Consider the following 18,676-nt stretch of genomic DNA (forward strand, 5'->3'; position numbering starts at 1 on the left):
CTAGGGAGGTATTACAAGCACGTCCATCTGGGAGGAGACCCTGGGGAAGACCCAGGACTAGGTGGACAGATTATACCTCCACAATTGCCTGGGAATGCCTCGGGATCCCCCAGTCAGAGGTGGTTGGGAAAGAGAAGTCTGGGGTCCGCTGCTAGAGCTGTTGCCCCTGCGACCTAATCCCAGATAAGCAGTTGAAGATGAGTCATGAGTGAGTCAGGTAAAGGTGGACTTCTGGGTACCATATACATTATTCGGGATCTACTTTTCTATGAGCGGAGTCCTCCTGTGTCTCCTCTGCAACATAAATCCCATGAGAAGCATGTAGTGCTCCTCAAAAGAAGAAAGTTTTGTGGGAATAATGCAGTAGTAGCATTGTGGGCATGTACTGCCACATGCACAAAAACACTCATGTAACGGGACTTATATGTACCAGAGTGTATCTGGCAATGTCCAACAATACTCAGTCATCATCAGTTGGAGTCATTTGTAAATTGTCATGTAATTGTATGAATTTTGTCTGTTTTAATAAACCAAGCCCAGTTTCCTCAATTTTGGAATCAGGATGCAAATTAGGGTGATACATTAGCAATGGTAGACTCATCTTAAAGAATATTTTGTATACATTTTTAATATTGCATTAACAATTTGATGCTTCCTTCCTATAAATTAAGAGCTATGACACACGGCAGGAACATTAAACAAAACATGACAGCGACAACACTTATAATAATGAGAAATGACAACAAAAAACACTGTTTGAAACAACAAAGATCCCAGTGAGGACAGTGAAGAAAGTGAGAAAGGAAAACAACAATCATCCAATAAACAAGCCATGCTTATTAGAGGAGGTGATCAGCAGTGATTGCAAAAATATGCAGAATTTTATGAATTACTGGGTATAATGACAAGACATAAATTAAGTGAATGTACATGTGTACATGTACATGACTAAGGGCCCCGTCACACATGAATGAGCAGGAATCAAGCCGAATCAGCCGAAATGGGAGAAAAGCCAGACTTCGAGACGTAGTTGTGATGGAGAGATATTCCAACAGCTGTGTAGGAATGCAGTTTAAATACCCAGAATGTGGGTTGAAGCCACCTTGAATGATTTGCGCACATTCGGCATGCAGCAGCTCCCGAATGCAGGTGAAATGCGCTCCGAACACAGCACGAATACCCAGAAGGCAGGTCAAATGCAGCTGGAACACAGCACAAATCTCCCCAATGCTGGCAGAATGCAAAAGGAATATGCAGAATGCACCTCGAATGCCATACACATTTGGTCTGGTCGCCACCCGAAGTCTGGGTGGAAGGCAAGCAAGGGGAGGGGGTGTGGCAAAGAAAGCACTGTGGTCCATTATCTTATGAATGTCTGCCATGTCTCACTGCTGGATGTCGAATGACATCCAACCTGTGAACTGATCACATGTAACCCAGGGTCCCCTGACTACTGCAGTGCATGTGCTCATGTGTGATCAGATTATTATGGTCATCAGATCACTGACGTGCACACCCACAGCCATTATTACCAATAATAGGCACCAGTCCATGGTGCATTGCATTAAACCCATGATCAGGGGACCCTGGCTTTCATACATATATAGGATAAGGGCCCTTTCACACTATATATATATATATATATATAGATAGATAGATAGATAGATAGATAGATAGATAGATAGATAGATAGATAGATAGATAGATAGATAGATAGATAGATAGATAGATAGATAGATAGACAGACAGACAGACAGACAGACAGACAGACAGACAGACAGACAGACAGACAGACAGATAGATAGATAGATAGATAGATAGATAGATAGATAGATAGATAGATAGATAGATAGATAGATAGATAGATAGATAGATAGATAGATAGATAGATAGATAGATAGATAGATAGATAGATATACATACATACTGTATGTAGTATTTTGGCTCTTTTTGAGATGGTACTAATCCTACATTGAAAACTGTCCTCTGGAAGCATTTGTTAAATTTATTAGATTTTTTTTCTTCTTGCTCTTAAAAACAAAAAGTAAAGAGTCATCATGTAGACCAAAGGTTCTCAATTATAAAATAATGGTGCCAGTCATTCAGGAGCGTTTAAAAGCAATTCCATTAATTTCTGAAATCTTTCATGTTGTTTAAAGAGGCCTTTATCTTAGTGAATACAAACTGTTGACCCACCAAAAATCTGGCATAGTGAAGCAAAGTAAAATACATCTTAGAAATATAATATGCATAGTGTTTGGAAAATTGAGTTTGAAAAGATTTGGCCTTGCTGCATGTAAACGTCCACAACTGTACATATTTTCTATAGTCCACATTTCCACTGAATTATGTCTCTCTCCTGTATTTATTATCCTTTATTGTTTATACAGCCAGAGGTATAGCCATGAGATTGGTCTTAAATATGTATTCTACAAACCTTGCAGGAAATCTTCAAAGTAATTTGGCATCTGAAATTATACAGCTCAAGACTAATTGAATGAAACTCTGGGAGAAAGAAAGTGTGGTGATTACAATGAGGGAGCAGTTCAAAGGTTCTACTCATGAATGAAAAATTCTAAATGTCAAATTTAAAATGAATCTTCTTTATTAAGGTGACACTTTAGGAAAAAGACTTTAAGAGAGATATTGTCTGAGAGCTTTTGTGTGTGTGTGTCTGCACCTACCACTGCTTGGTGTTCGGTCTACTCACTGACATTGTGTGTTCTTTCCAAGCGAGAATATCCAGGGTTCAGTTGGATCTACTTCAAGGTGAATCTAATAATCCTGTTTTCTTTCATAGCCACAAAGTTAGATATGGATTCTGTGAATTGAATGTGTATGTCTGTGTCATTTGATTGTTTTCATGTATGAATCAGTCAGCAAAGGCTGCTACCTTTTAACACTGCCTGGTTTTCATAGGGAAACCTGCCTCCGGACTACCGCATCAGCCTCATTGATATTGGATTGGTCATCGAATACCTCATGGGTGGAGCATACCGGTGTAATTATACCAGGAAGAGATTCCGAACGCTATATCACAACCTTTTTGGACCAAAGAGAGTGAGTGATCCTTGATCCTTTACTGCCGTATCATCTTCCCAAAACAAAATTTTATCCCTCAGACTGAATATTTCAGAATGCCATCAGTTCCAGTTCTCAGATATACGTATTAGAGAAATGGCCTTCTCCACAATATTATGCCTGATGACAAAATATTGAGGAATATATACATAAAAAAGAAAAAAACTTTAGGCAGTTTCCCAGATGGGTATTAAGTCTAATACCACCCTAAACATCCTTCTATATCAGGTTAACACAAATCAGCTTTCTCAGTCATTGTTTGAAATAGTCTGAGACTTTGCCTAGTCCTGACTGAATGGCTACTCCAGGACTAAATTGAGTCTGAACAAAAACATCCCAGGGGAAAAGTTCAACTTCAGATTCATGTTGTGTATTACTTGGACTAGTTTATTGAACATCAATGAGTACCACCAGTTACATAATTTCTTAACGACAGAAGTGATCCATTGCAACATTTTAGATAAGTTAGTTTCCAAGATAGGTTTTTTTGAATGCAAGATTATTTCACATTTGGAACTTGGGCTTTCCCAAAGGTAAAGCCAAGTTAGTATAGGCCAGAGCTCGTCAACTCATTCCACAAACATCACCTTGAGCAGATGGAATACTGTTAATCAGTGAAATTACCTGGTGGAGTGGGTGGTTGCAAAGAAAATCTGCACCCTTTTGGCCCTTTCTGGAATGAGTTAAAGAGCTGTGGGGTCACAGATGAACTGAGTCATCTGTGACCCCAAGAGAATGGCCTATACTAACTTGGTTCCACAAACTAGTGATTTCTATGATTTCAGTAAACCGGCAGCATGTTAAGCAACTCAAAGGTTATGCACTAACAGTTGAGAAATAAGAGACGTTACATAAACTTCCCTAAGGGCTCCTTCACACATAACATGATTGAAGCCGACTAGCACATGAAGGAGAAATTGCATGCCATTCATGAAAAATCTGAGCTGCCTCTAACACCTCAAACACCTGTTGCTACAACTATTCGTGCACACCAACAGCCGAAGGACATAGAGCACCCTGTGAAAGACCATTCAGTCCCTCTCGCGGCAGGTGTCGGCCAAATTCCAGGTGACACACACGAACATCCAACACCGCTCGCTGGACACAGAAAATGCAGGGCTATTTGCACTCCTGGTACAAGAGTAGACAACAGGCGACCACATTCGAGCTGTCTGTGAAAAGTGTCAAAGTGCCCCACGATTGTGGCGTAACGTAGCAACACACCTGTGGCATGCTAGAGTGTTGGCTCCCCCCTCAGCACATGTAGCCTGCGTGTGTACAGCATGTGTGTTGCCCCCCCCCCGCAACACATGTGGCGTGCATGTCTGTTGCGCCTCCCCCAACACATATGGCGTGCGGGGAGAGGTATACTTGCATCGAATGCTGATATGTATGTACAGACATGATCACATGGAGACCATCCAGCCACGTCTGAGCGCACAAAGCATGGCAAAGCGCCTGTTAGCTGATCGCCTACCAGTGACTCCCTGACAGCTGGAAATGACAGCTCAGTGCACATGACGTGTTACATTACAAACACAGACATCAGACAGATGCCGGACAAACACATAATAAAACATACATAGAATAAAAATCACAGAATGAAGGTACAGAGAGTGAGCTTTTGTCTGTGAGCTTCCAGGGTCCGCTGACAGAGGTGGGCATGTCCCTCTGCAACATACAGCTGCTCAGATGTCTGTGCTCGCAACTCAGCTGGGGAACACCTGTACTGGCTTGTAGGATACGACCTCACATAACTTTACTATGAGGCATGGATGTCGGCTTGCCATCCTCAGGTGGGAATAAATTAAAACATATTTGATTCAGATGACTGGAGCATCAGCTCACCGCAAGGCTGGTAAATATCATGCCATGCAGGAAATCACCGCACGGGATGTCCCTGCGAAGCACATGTCACTGTGGGATTTCCCCACACTGTAATAATTTAAAAACAGATCACATTTGCAGTGGATCACTGCGCGCCGGACATGCCATGCCGGCTGATGTGTTCATGACATGAGAGCCCGGCTCTTCATGAAATGGGAGCCGCTTTTCATGAGACAGGAGCCGGCCGGTTTGAGCTTATCAGGTCATTTATATAAAACATAAAAGGGAGAACAGCGATCCACGTCATTTCATTACTTCCTGGTGTACGTCTAGGTGGAGGCTAAATGCGCTCTTTATAACAGGAATTAAGTATTATAAATTGTGGTGTTTTATTAATTTTTTACTCCGCTGCTGTGTGCGCGACTTTCCACGTGCTCGCACTGATTTTGTGCGTGCGAAGACGAGCGTGCATGGAACCGCTGCCATGGTATCATGCACACCTGTTCGACTGTGCGTTCCTCCTGACAACAGGTGGAATATTTCATTTTTGGTTCATGGATTTTCTTCCGGTTTCTCTGTTTTTGTGTTATGTGTGAAGGGGCCGTAATGCTGCAATCCAGGTTAACTGCAGGGTGTGCTTCCATAAAAATATAGAGAAAAAAAAAGTCCTTTACTCCAGACAGTGATGATTACAGGAAATATAAAAAACAGTTTTCCATAAATGGCGAAGGTGTATGCAATTCCCAGTTACAGTTTTCAAGTTGTTTGCATGTTGGAAAGTCACCAATTACGCTTTCTGGATGTCGGACAGGTCATGTCTGGGAGCCTGCATTATTGCTGCAGTTCACCACATCCACCACATAACTAATCCATCTTTGGTTCTTGATGCCAACAAGTCTTTCTCTAAATCTATTATAGTATAGATTGCTTTTATTACAGTTACATAAGTTGATTTAACACTGATACAGTTTATTTATCTCTTTATGAAGTGGGTCCGCCTGTATTTTATGATGCAAAATTTACACTATAAATCTAATATTAAAAGCAACATTAATTCCATCAAGTATGTTCACTTTGCATTTACTTAAGATTACGTTGGGAAAGTAACACAATTGGTTTCCAAACTTTTTTCACAAATACTCAACATGTTTGGATTTATCATGCAATGAAATGGATTCATCTCCAGTAACAATGTTATTAACATGCTGGTAATCAGCAGAGGTCAAACAAGACTTGTCCTCCACTTATTTCTCAGGTCAATCTGAAGTAGAGTCACAGCGCGGCACCTGTCATTAACCTAAAGCTTCAGTGTCATCTCACTGATTAACACTCTCATTTTTATTTATTTATTTATTTTATTTTGGCTATGGTGTGATTTTAGTTATTTTTTACATGACTAAACACAGTATACTGTATTATTTATGAATACATTAAATGCTGGCTTCACAGATAAGGATTAAATTGAGACAGGAGTAAATCTAGAATAATAAATCTGACTCAATAAACCCATCTAAGCATGAAAAGTCTTTATTGAAAGTAATTGTTGCAGGGTATTGTATAAATGAAGTAAACCGTCATATATTTACTGTGGAATTCATCAAGAACGCCAATGGATTAAAGGCAGGAGGAAAAATAAGAAAATAACTTTTTTATATTTTATTGTATTTTCATATACAAGGACTGTTTATCTATCTATCTACAGTTATATGCAAACGTTTTGGCACCCCTGATAATTTTCATGATTTTCCTTTATAAATCATTGGTTGTCTGGATCAGAAATTTCAGTTAAATATATCATACATCTGACAAACACACTGATATTTGAGAAGTGAAATGAAGTTTCTAGTATTTACAGAAAGTGTGCAATAATTATTTAAACAAAATTGGGCAGGTGCATAAATTTGGGAACCCTTGTCATTTTATCGATTTGAATACATTTTGCACTAATTATTGGAACACAAAATTAGTTTGGTAAGCTCATTGACCCTTGACCTCCTTACTATCAGGTCTGGATAACTGGTTCGGCTGGATGACTCTGACAACGAGATCTGTAGCTAAAAACAGTTTACTGAAACAGTAAATAGGGTCCGGTACACAGTAAAGCAGTCCAACAAGAGTAACAAAACCAAAAACATCAGGCAAAGGCATGGTCGAGGATACAGGCAGGTAATCGGAACACACGAGGCAAGCAGGTCGAGAATACAAATAGAGCTGGAGAGAAGGCACTAGGTGCATCAATCTGGCGAAGAACCAAGAGATCTGAGGGACTTAAATACACCCAGGTGATGAGGTGCTGATTGAGAACAGGTGTGAGTGGAATGAACCAGAAGGGGCCATGACTGGAGAGCAAGGGAAACACCCACCACCAAGAGTCAGCAGAGAGTTATTAACGAAAGAATAACTCTCTGCTGACTTTAATTCTCTGTCCCGAGAGAAAGGGACAGATAGACCCCAACAGGAAAAACCGCAGCAAGAGACTCAACAAAACCAAACTGAAACCACAAAACCAAAAACAAAACCCAAATCCTGACAGTACCCCCCCCCCCCCCCCCCCCCCCCCCACACACACACACACACACACACACACACACACACAGGTCTTACCCCAGACGGCCCAGGAGCAGCAGGATTAGCCGAATGAAAATCGCGAATGAGACCGGGGTCCAAAATAAAATGGAAGGGAACCCATGACCGTTCCTCTGGACCGTAACCCACCCAGTCAACCAAATACTGCACCCTCCGGTCCCGACGGCATGAAGCGAGCAGCCGATGGACAGAAAACACAGGCCAGAAACCGAAACGGCTGGAGGGCACAATGGGCTAGAACGAAATGGCTTAATGTGACTAACGTGAAAAGTAGGGTGAATGCGCATGGAGTTGGGTAACTGGAGCTGAACCGAAACAGGATTGATGACCTTAGTGATGGGGAATGGACCAACAAACCTGGGAGACAACGTACGTGGAGTCCCACGGAGGTAAATGGTTGGTGGATAACCAAACCTTCTGACCAACTAAATATACAGGAGCCACTGAATGTTTACGGTCAGCCGCCTCCTTGTAGAGAGCAGAGGAACGACCGAGGGCTCGTCGAGCTCGCGCTCAGGTTCATTGGCACTTAATGACCAGACTTAGAGTTGACGGAACCAGGGATCGTAGAACAGTATGAGGAAACAAGGAAGCCTGGTGACCAAAGATGACGTGAAATGGTGAAAACCCAGAGGATACAGACGGAAGACTGTTGTGTGCTAACTCTATCCATGATAACTGTGTGGACCAGGTGGACGGGTGCTGTGAACATAGAATTCGAAGAGCTTTTTCTAATTCCTTGTTAAAACGTTCGGTCTGACCGTTAGCCTGTGGATGGTAGCCGGACGTTAGACTGGAGGTGGTCCCAAGGAGACAGCAGAATTCCCTCCAGAACCCAGAAATGAACTGTGGACTCCGGTCTGAGACAATGTACTGAGGAAAACCATGGAGACGAAATACATGAGAGAGCATAATCTCAGCCAATTCTTTGGTAGAAGACTGTTTTGGTAAAGGCACAAAATGACACATCTTGGAAAGACGATCAACAACAGTCAATATAACCGTATGTCCCTTGGAAGGAGGAAGTCCGGTGACGAAATCCAGCGAAATATGTGTCCATGGTTGTCTAGGAATAGACAATGGCAACAGTGAACCAGCAGGAGGGCGAGTTGAGGATTTATGCATGGCACAGACCTGACAGGCATTCACAAACTCAGCCACCAAAATCATTGTTGAAGCACAAACATAGTCTTTTTAATACCCAGGTGGCAAGAAAACTGATTACTATGATCTCCCCACTAAGGGGGGCTGGAACGAACAATTTCCTGGTACGACAATCGGCCGGAATAGATCCTGTCTCCAGAGCGGCCCTAACACAAGATTCAATCTCCCACGTAATGGCAGAAACGAAACAGGAAGATGACAAGATGTTACCCGGATCTACAGGCGCGTCAGAGTTATCGTACTGCCTTGATAATGTATCTGGCTTGCCATTCTTTGACCCAGTCTGGTAAGTGATAACGAAATCAAATTGACTGAAAAATATTGCCCACCGTGCCTGACGTGCATTCAAACGTTTAGCTGAACGTAAATAAGCCAGATTTTGATGATCTGTGTAAACCAAAAATGGTACTTGTGCCCCCTCGAGCCAGTGTCACCACTCCTCCAAGGCCACCTTAACCGCTAGCAGTTCCCGGTCGCCGATGCTATCATTGCACTCCACAGACATCAATTTGCGAGACAGAAAGGCACAAGGATGGAACTGTCTGTCTGCGGGGCACATCTGGGACAGGATAGCTCCCAAACCATTATCCGAAGCATTGACTTCTACCATGAACTGCCGTGCGGGGTCAGGAAGGAGTAACATGGGGGATTCAGTAAACCATTGCTTTAGGACCCTAAAGGCCTCGTCACATTCCGGAGTCCACTTGAATGTCTGTAATGACGAGGTCACATTGTAGAGTGGAGCAGCCACAGAACTTAAGTTTCGGATGAATTTACGATAAAAGTTAGCAAAGCCAAAAAATTTCTGAACGTCCTTGCGACTACTAGGCACCACCCAATCACGTACCGCTGCCACCTTGTCGGGGTCTATTTGGATCCTCCCCTCAGCAATAACAAACCCCAAAAACAACACGGGAGATTTGTGAAATTCACATTTTTCAGGCTTGACATACAATTCGTTCCGTAAGAGAGTTTGTAACACAGTCCGAACATGCTCAGTGTGTGTATCTAGGTTGGGAGAAAAGATCAATATATCATCCAAATACACAAATACAAATTTATTCAGGTATTCCCGAAGAACATAATTTACCAGGTTCTGGAAGATGGCTGGTGCATTAGTAAGCCCAAATGGCATTACCAGATATTCATAGTGACCAGCAGGAGTGTTAAACGGCGTCTTCCACTCATCCCCTTCTCTGATTCTGACAAGATGATAGGCGTTTCGAAGATCCAATTTAGTAAATGCTTTGGCGCCCTCTAGTGACTCAAAAGCTGAAGACATCAAGGGTAAAGGGTAAAGGTTCTTGACTGGTATGTCATTTAACCCCCGATAACCTATACAGGGCCGAAGCATATTATCTTTATTCTCCACAAAGAAAAATCCTGCACCTGCGGGAGACGACCCCGGCAAGAGACTCAATGAAACCAAACTGATACCAGAAAACCGATAACAAAACCCAAATCCTGACACTTACATAGTTGAACCAATCACAAGAAAGGGTATTTAAGGTGGCAATTTACAAATGTTTCCCCTCTTTGCATCTCTTCTAATGAGTGGCAACATGGCAACATGTCCTCAAATCAACTCTCAAATGACCTGAAAACAAAGACTGGTTAAGTGGAAGGATACTAAAAGCTATCTCAGAGATTTCAGCTGTCAGTTTCCACTGTGAGGAACATAGTGAGGAAATGGAACACCGCAGGCATAGTACTAGTTAAGGTCCGAAGTGGCAGGCCAAGAAAAATCTCAGATAAGCTTAAGCGAGGGATGGTGAGAACAGTCATAGTCAACCCACAGACCTGCTCCAAAGACCTACAACATGATCTTGCTGCAGACAGTGTCTTTGTGCATCATTCAACTATACAGTGCACTTTGCACAAGGAGATGCTGTATGGTGCTGTAATGCAGAGGAAGCCTTTTCTGCGTACAGGCCACAGAGTTGCTTGAGGTATGCTAAAGCACATTTGCACAAGCCAGCTTCATTGATGAAACTAAAATTGAGGTATTTTGGACATAACAAGGGGCGGTATGCATAGCTGAAAAAGAACACAGCATCCAAGAAAAACACTTGCTGCCTACAATAAAATTTAGAGGTGGTTCCATCATGCTGTGTGGCTGTGTGGCCAGTGCAGGCAATAGGAATCATGTTAAAGTTGAGGGTCACATGGATTCCAGTCAATATCAACAGATTCGTGAATCAATGACAAAGTTGAAGTTGCGCCGGGGCTGGAGCTTTCAATAAGACAATGATCCTAAACACTGCTCAAAATCTACTAAGGCATTCATGCAGAGAAACAAGTACAATGTTGTGTAATGGCCATCTCAGTCCCCAGACCTGAATATTATTGAAAATTTGTGGTGTGATTTTAAGCGGGCTGTCCATGCTCGGAAAACAACAAACCTGAGATGTTTTGTAAAGAAGAATGCTGCAAAATACCTTCAACCAGAAACCAGACTGTCATTGGAAGCTATACGAAGCATTTAGAAGCTGTTATTTCTGCAAAAGTAGGATCTACTAAATATTGATGTATTTTTTCTGTTGGGGTGCCCAAATTGATGCACCTGCCTAATTTTGTTTAAAGAATTATTGCACACTTTCTGTAAATCCTATGAACTTCATTTCACTAATCAAACATCATTGCATTTGTCTGATATATTTAACTGAAATTGCTGATCCAAACAACCAATGATTTATAATGGAAAATCATGGAAATCATCAGGGGTGCCCAAACTTACATACCACTGTATGTATGTATGTATGTATGTATGTATCTATCTATCTATCTATCTATCTATCTATCTATCTATCTATCTATCTATCTATCTATCTATCTATCTATCTATCTATCTATCTATCTATCTATCTATCTATCTATCTATCTATCTATCTATCTATCTATCTTGTACTTCTGAGTGTATCCTAACATCATCTAATCAGAATCATAGTTGATTGTCAATTGTTGTATGTGGTAAAATGATGGAACATGAAGAACACGTAAAAAGAAAACTTCAACCACCTGCTTAGATGTGCATTCCATAAACAGTGGTGGTAGGCAGGGGAGTGCTGGGAACATTTTTCAGCCCGGGAGTTTCATATCCAACCGGCCCACAAACCGCCAGCGCACAGAGATAATAAGAGTTCTGCTGTAGCATTTAAATCCAGCATTTATGTGCTGACTGGCTGTGAAAATTGGGTGGGATATAATATAAAGTAAAAGTTAGTTAAAACAAGAACGGTATTGTTAACTCACCAGTACACCACCTAAGCAATGATGTCCCATACTGTAAGTAGCTGGAAGAGTTGGTACAGTGGTCCCTCGCTATAACGCGGTTCACCTTTCGTGGCCTCGCAGTTTTGCGGATTTTTTTATTTTTTTTTTTGTGCAATTTTGCATGCTTTTTTTTTTTTAACAGCGCATTGTGTTCTGCATCCTTATCAGGCGGGCCAGTCGCAGCATCGGTTGGCATCACCACGATTGCTCTCACTGCCTCCGATGCGCTTACAGAGACTGCGGGCTCGGTAAACACAACAGCGTGCCACTCACACTGTCCCCTGCTGTGCGCAGCTGTGTCAACTCTGGCAACAGGTCCAGAGACTACGCTCGCTGTTTTGATGCGAATGTTGACCGCAGCCGCAGAGCTCCGTAGCCACCGAGAGAGGACTTGGATTCTTTGCGGGTCCCGCAGCCGTACCTCCGGAGGTTAGGGAGGCAGTGAGGGAAGGGAGAGCGCGCGCATTGTGTTCTGCGTGTGTCTGTTTATAATCTTCTTGCCCAGAAGAAAAAAGAGTGTTTACACAGGAGAGAAAAGTGAGAAAATGTTAATGCCTGTTTGAGAAAAGTGTATAAAATGTGTAGTGAGGGGTTTTACAGCCTTAAAACATCTATAATAATGGTAAAAAATAGCGCTGACTACTTCGCGGATTTTGCTTATCACGGGTTATTTTTAGAACGTAACTCCCACAATAAACGAGGGACCACTGGACTACAAATGTTGATACGGCTGACATCCTGGCACCAACAGGCATATAGCCTCTTATGCCCGGCCCTATTTACCATTTCCCTCTTTGCTCTGTCTTCTTGAAAAAAATATCTCTGAGCTTTGCACACTTGGTAACATCTTCCTCCAAAGCTTTTCTTTTTCTTAATCTAGCTTTTTCAGCTCCACCAGGCTTTTTTCTGTCCATCTTTTCACTCACGAGCCACTCCTCCTATACTTGCTAGTAGCGTAAGTCCCATCTGAGCGCACAGGGCTTGATTGGACTGAACTAACTGTAATGAATGCATAGGGGTGTTAAACGTGTAATGGTATGTCCCTACTTTAGGCTTTGGAAAAGATAACAGCATTGCAAAAGAAGCAGTCTTAAGTTTTTTTTCTTGTGAATTTTTGTGATTGTAAAACATTTATAACACTTAATGTCTTCTCTTTAAGATACAGCAGACCAAGTGTCTTGCTGTGTAGCCTAACAGTTAGTGGTGGTCATATATGTATGCATATATTCACACCCCCTCACAACGCCCCCAGGTTGGACCAGCCCACCGGGAAAACTCCTGACTCTCCCGATTACCCGGCACGCAGTAGGCGGTAGGGTGGAATAGTGGTTAGCACTGATGCCTCACAGCAAGAGGGTTGTAGGGTTTCTAGCCACCCTTTCTGTGAGGAGTTGCATGTTTTCCCTGTGTTTGTGTGGGTTTCCTCTCGCAATCAAAATCATGATTATTTAGGGTCTGCTCCTTTCTCTGCCCCTGACCATTTCTACATCTGGAGTTGGGCGCTGGACTCTGGCTGACCACTGCTCCTAGTGGCTGGATTGTGTCAAACTGTAATTAGCATGGGTTAAATGCAGAGGACACATTTTATTGTATGTTCCTCTTTTAACCTTTATTTAAGCAGGTTTGTCCCATTGAGATCAAGATCTCTTTTGTAAGAGAAACCTGGACAATTATAAAGTTTCCAACCCATCTAACCCGCATGTCTTTAAATGTGGGATGAAACCGGAGCACTCGGAGGAAACCCATGCAAACACAGGGAGAACATGTAAACTCCACACAGAAAGGCTACAGGTAGGATTGAATCATATGACCTTCTTGCTGTGAGGCAACAGTGCTAACCACTAAGTCACTGTGCTGCCATGGCATGTATGTACAATGACAAATAAAGGAATTATTATTATATTAAAATGCTTATTGATGCAGAATCATAATAATTTGTCAAAGATGCTTTTGTGGCCTAATTGCAAAGGTGACATAATGTCTGTGCAGAAGTTCAAGCTCTTCTTTTTCAACTGTGAAACCATCTTGGTTTCTTTCAGCCACACTACTGGAAAATTCCCATCATCTTAAACCTTCACCTTGTATTTAGGCTGTAACATCAGAAAATTTCATCGAGTCCCTTTTAATTCTCAAAGAGCAGTTCAAAATAATTTTGGATATTCTTGGTTTACTGATATCACTCAAATCCCCAGTTACCTGGCAAAATTTGCTATGTGCTAAAGCCATGAGTGCACTGCTATTGTAATGCCTTGACACTCAGCCTTGGGGCCTTAAAGCTGTTTTTCCAGGCCTTGGCCTTGATAGTTCAAAGACATGGCCATACCAAGAAGATTCAAGGCATTTTCAAGACACATGGAATTTTGCTGTTTTAAAATACAATTTAGACACCTCAACAATGTGTAAAACATAGAATAATCCTACCGGGAGAAACAACTGCTGTTCTTGAACTTACTTTGATAATATACGGTGCATCCAGAAAATATTCACAGCACTTCACTTTTCTCAGATTTACATCTTTTCTAATTTGTCAAAAAAAAGAAAAAAAAAAAAAAAAAAAGATACAGTGACGTAACATTATTTTATGGTGACGTAAAATAAGATACGGCTGTAACATTTTATGTTACAGCCTTATTCCAAAATGTATGAAATTCATTTTTTCCCTCAAATTTCTACTCACAACACCCCATAATGACAGCATTAATAAAAGTTGTTTTGAAATGTTTGCAAATTAGTTAAAAATAAAAAACTAAGAAATCATACATACATAAGTATTCACACCCTTTGCTAAATACTTTGTTGATGCATCTTTGGCAACAATTACAGCCTCAAGTCTTCTTAAATATGATGCCACAAGCTTGTTGCACCTATCTTTAGGCTGTTTTCCTAATTCCTCTTTGCAGCAACTCCCACGTTCCATCAGCTTGGATGGGGAATGTCAGTGCACAGCCATTTTCAGATCTCTCCAGAGATTTTCAATCAGATTCACATCTGGGCTCTGGCTGGGCCACTCAAGGACATTCACAGAGTTGTCCTGAAGCCACTCCTTTGATATCTTGCCTGTGTGCTTAGGGTCATTGTCCTGCTGAAAGATGAACCTTCCCCCAGTGTGAAGTCAAGAGCGCTCTGGAGCAGGTTTTCATCCAGGATGTCTCTGTACATCTGCATTTATCTTTCCCTCAATCATGACTGGTCTCCCAGTTCCTGCTGCTGAAAAACATCCCCACAGCATGATGCTGCCACCACCATGCTTCACTGTAGGGTTGGTGCTTGGTTTCTGCCAAACATGACACCTGGCAATCACGCCAAAGAGTTCAGTCTTTGTCTTATCAGACCAGAGAATTTTGTTTGTCATGGTCTGAGGGTCCTTCAGGTGCATTTTGGCAAACTCATGGTGGGCTGCTATGTGCCTTTTTCTAAGGAGTGGCTTCCGTCTGGCCACTCTGTCATACAGGCTTGATCGGTGGATTGCTGCAGAGATGGTTGTCCTTCTGAAATGGTCTGCTCTCTCCACAGAGGAATACTGGAGTTCTGACAGAGTAACCATCGGGTTCTTGGTCACCTCCCTGACTAAGGCCCTTCTCACCAATTGCTTAGTTTAGATGGGCGGCCATCTCTAGGAAGAGTCCTGGTGATCTTCTTCCATTTACAGATGATGAAGCCCACTGTGCTCATTGGGACCTTCAAAGCAGCAGAAATGTTTCTGCACCCTTCACCAGATTTGTGCCTCGAGACAATCCTGTCTAAGAGGTCTACAGACAATTCCTTTGACTTCATGCTTGGTTTGTGCTCTGACATACACTGTCAACTGTTGGACCTTATATGTAGACAGTTGTGTGCCTTTCCAGTTATTTTCCAATCAAATGAATTTACCCCAGCTGGACTCCAATTAAGCTGTAGAAACATTTCAAAGATGATGAATGGAAACAGGATGCACCTGAGCTAAATTTGTTTTGCTTCATGGCAAAGGCTGTGAATACATGTGATTTCTTAGGGTTTTTTGTATTTTTTTTTTTTTTTCAAAAAATCTAAAGAAAAAACATTTTCACATTGTCATTATGGGGTATTGTGTATAGAATTTTGCAGGAAAAATGAATTTCATACATTTTGGAATAAGGCTGTAACATAAAATGTTATAGCTGTATCTTATTTTACGTCACCGTAAAATAATGTTACGTCACTGTATCTTTTTTTTTTTTTTTGACAAATTATATAGTGACGTGTAGTTATTCTGTCTTATTTTCTCACTCTGCACCGCTCAATGGCACAAGTGTGAAGGCAATTAAAAAAAATGTGCACACATCACAAACACCAAATTTCAATCTTTGTGCTCTTTTGTGCTTGTGCATTGGTGAGTGAGAGCGCTCATCTTTGTGCGCTTAGCTATCTCACTCTACATCAGCAATAGCAGCAGAAAAGCAGCTGGAAAGATGCACATAAAAAGAAAGTGAAGAGGCGCAATGTCGACTGAGCAAAAGAGGTAAAATGAAAGTGAAAGAGGGTGTCGCCCGCAATTCAAATCCATGATGTTGTAGATGAAATGAGCATGGGTTTGTCACACACAGGGAAACACACTCCCACATAAACACACATTAACTAAGAACAACGCTTTGAAAAAGACACAGATATCAAATGCCCCACATGAGAACGCTGCTATTTTTATCGACTCAGCTGATGGTTCATCAATGCATACGTAATTCATAGATGGTCTGCTTTATTACAGAACTCTACTATATGCACATACACACTTTAATAGCCATGAAGAGTTAATGTTTGTGGTATGTGTCTATCAGAGCAGAACCAAAGGAATTGCTGTGATAATTTTAAGGAAAACTACAAAAATAAAATACAGCAACCAACATTCTTTAAATTATTCGTGGTTTGTATCCTGTGTGTGCGACTGTAGCCTTGTGTCCTACCTGTACAATAAACTCCAATAAAATGCTGTCAATAATGTGTTCTTCTGTTTGCTTACATTGTTGTATTGTTGTTTTTAGCCCAAAGCCATGAAACTGCTGGGGATGGAGGTGAGTGCTAATTTATTCGTTTCTGCACAGTTTTTATTCACTTCAAAATCTATTCATTGTGTGTCAAATGCACACTTATCCAGCAATTTGTGCCTAGTAGTTAAGCACATGTCTTGTGCTTTTGAATCCCAGAACAGCATTCATTTTAGATGTCTATAAGTATTATTTCCACCAAGTTTGATTTATCTTGACCTATTGGTTTTTGAACTATACAAAAAAGTGTTTTTTTTTTTTTTGTTTTGTTTTGTTTTGTTTTTGTTTTTTGTTTTTTTTTTTTAGATTTTTTTCCTTGACTATGACATTTGATCAAATTATTCCAAAATCTAATGATCCATCTTGGCTTCGTGGTTGTTCAACCATGCAAAAAAATGTGTTTTTTTTTGGCTAAGATCTTCTTGACTTTGACCATTAATATTTTATTAAACCACTCCAAAATCTAAACACCTCTAGATACACTCTGAAAAAAGAACCACTGTCTGCAAAGGTGATGTAACAATTTGCGTGGATTTTTTAAAGTTATTTCAGATTAACTGCAGTAGTCTTGTGGTGGTAACTCAATTGAAAATTGAAATAACTTTAAAAAAAATCTGTGCAACTTGTTACATCAATTTTGTTTTTTTTGTTTGTTTGTTTGTTTTCTGCTTTTTTATTGTGACAGCAGGTTTTTTTTTTTTTTTAGAGTGTACCAATCAAAGTATTATTCCCACCAAGTTTGAGCCATCTAAGCTTCTTGGTTGCCGAGATATACAAAAATGATTTTTTTTTTTTTTTTTTTTTTTTTTTTTACTGTTTTCCTTGATCTTGATCTTTGACCTTTAACAAAACTCTCCCAAAATGTCACCAACCCTACGTATCTATCCGAGTAATATTCCCACAAAGTTTGAAGAAAATCCGTCTTGCCATTTTTTTGTTTTTTTACTTATCTTGTCCACAGTCCCACAGACATAGACACACACACCAGTGAAAACACTACTCTCCTCACCACTTCATTGATGTGCAACATAATAAAATGATCAACTTCAGTCACTCCAGTCCATCTAGCACAAAGTTTTACAAACATTTCAGAGGCTGTACAGTGCATAAGATCGGCGTCAGCGCAGCTCATTTACATTTAAATGAATATGTAATGACTGATCCAACATGGTTACACAGACGTTTGTGTCCTCACCTGTATCTGTGGTGCACACACTGTGAAATTGAGATCATAAAGCTTTATATCTCAGCTAGTGTCTAAGTGTTGCTCTGAAGCATTTATTTCTGTATACTGATCACGGCTGTTTGTTCCATCACTGTTTGAAATCCATCTACCCGTCAGTCTTTGGTTTTGCCTTCGTGCCGCGCTCTCTTTGTTATTCAGTAACTGTGGCGATTTGACCACAAAAAAGTGCTGCTATTATCATTTCACAGCTCTGATTTTACCCAAATATGAATTTGTTGTGTTGCAGTTTCCCTAAAATATCCAAAAATTCATCACTTGACTTACAAAATAATATGAATGTACGTGATTTTTGACCAGTATGCTGGAGGACTATGTTTTTACTTTTGTCTACAATAACTACTTAAACACAAGAGCATTTCATAAGTCATGTCATATTTCACCTGCCATTAACACAGCACAGCAGCATCATTGGAGACCAATGCACATGTCACATTGTACTTTATAGCCAAATTACTGTCATCTGCAGTGGCAGATGGTGGATGGCAGTTACAACACAAACATT

The 18,676-nt window shown here is 41.0% G+C and overlaps 1 protein-coding gene and 1 long non-coding RNA gene across 7 annotated transcripts in view; one reads left to right on the plus strand and one right to left on the minus strand.

Annotated features, from left to right (window-relative positions):
* The window catches only part of trpm3 (transient receptor potential cation channel, subfamily M, member 3), a 746,932-nt gene that overhangs the window by 622,475 nt on the left and 105,781 nt on the right, over positions 1 to 18,676 (plus strand). For all 6 annotated transcript variants that reach the window (XM_034170010.1, XM_034170014.1, XM_034170008.1 and 3 more), the window contains exons 13-14: positions 2,920 to 3,060; positions 16,926 to 16,955. In XM_034170010.1, the coding sequence (XP_034025901.1) occupies positions 2,920 to 3,060; positions 16,926 to 16,955 (171 nt within the window). The remainder of the gene's footprint in view (positions 1 to 2,919; positions 3,061 to 16,925; positions 16,956 to 18,676) is intronic.
* LOC117510332 lies at positions 1,058 to 18,043 on the minus strand. The gene is made up of 4 exons (XR_004560682.1): positions 18,030 to 18,043; positions 13,072 to 13,078; positions 12,201 to 12,205; positions 1,058 to 1,453 (listed from the first exon to the last, which is right to left on the minus strand). It is a non-coding gene; the product is annotated as an uncharacterized LOC117510332 (long non-coding RNA).

The sequence above is a fragment of the Thalassophryne amazonica genome, chromosome 5 (genome assembly GCF_902500255.1).
Source record: "Thalassophryne amazonica chromosome 5, fThaAma1.1, whole genome shotgun sequence".
Lineage (NCBI taxonomy): Eukaryota > Metazoa > Chordata > Actinopteri > Batrachoidiformes > Batrachoididae > Thalassophryne > Thalassophryne amazonica.